This window comes from Eimeria tenella, genomic scaffold (assembly GCF_000499545.2).
Source record: "Eimeria tenella Houghton genomic scaffold, Eth_scaff1728, whole genome shotgun sequence".
Taxonomy (NCBI): Eukaryota; Apicomplexa; class Conoidasida; order Eucoccidiorida; family Eimeriidae; genus Eimeria; species Eimeria tenella.
This window is the reverse complement of record NW_013541555.1, coordinates 2641-3421: the sequence shown is the minus strand read 5'-3', so window position 1 is coordinate 3421 and position 781 is coordinate 2641. Positions and strand designations below refer to the sequence as shown.

Here is a 781-nt window from a genome sequence, read left to right as displayed (position 1 = left end):
GCAGCAGCAGCAGCAGCATCAGGAGTAGCCGCCTTCCATGACGAGCGTGGCAGCTTCGAGGAGGTACTTGTCTCTCTCCTGTTTGAAGCTGGGCGGGGTGTCTGGGGGCCACTTGCTGCTGCTGCTGCTGCTGCTGATGCTGCACTTGACGGGAAAAGGCGCAAAAGCAAAAGGGCGGTGGCTGAGCTGCAGCAGCATGCTGCGGGCGGAGACCACCGAGGCCCTGAGCTGTATGTACACCTGCTGCCTCTCGCTGCAGTCCCGCTGCAGCGCCGACAGCAGCAGCAAATCGGTTTGCTGCAGCGGCAAATTAATTCCCACATAAAAGGAGACAGAGTCGAGGCCCACTTGGAGTCCAGGAATAAAGGGCACGGAGTTCGAGACCAGCAGCGTGGGACCCACTGCTGCTGCTGCTGCTCCTGCTGCTGCTGCTGCTGCTGCGTCGTACTGCAGCAGCTGCACCAGCGCCGCGTCCGCCCGCGGCAGCAGCACGTGCAGCAGCCCCGAGGCCCCCGGGTACTGCTGCTGCTGCTCCCCGGGATCGACGATCCCAGCTTCGGGATCCGATCCCCGGAAATGCTCCACAGAGATCCGCTGAATCAGCGAATAGTTCTCCCGCCCCCGCCGCAGCAGCTCTGCTGCTGCAGCAGGAGTTGGCTGCTGCTCCTCCGGCTGCAGCGACACCCACGGCGAAAAAGACCCAGCAGCAGCAAAACAAACAGAAGACACAGGAAGCCCCACAGCAGGCAGGTAAAGGGCCTCCAAGTACATCCCCAGGGAC

General features: G+C 62.7%; 1 protein-coding gene across 1 annotated transcript in view; it reads right to left on the bottom strand.

The window, feature by feature from the left end:
- Positions 1 to 18: 18 nt before the first annotated feature.
- ETH_00042005 (uncharacterized protein) overlaps positions 19 to 781 on the bottom strand; it is a gene marked incomplete at both ends in the record, with an annotated part of 2250 nt that continues 1487 nt past the window's right edge. The window contains one exon of the mRNA XM_013373781.1: positions 19 to 781. Within this exon, the coding sequence (XP_013229235.1) occupies positions 19 to 781 (763 nt within the window).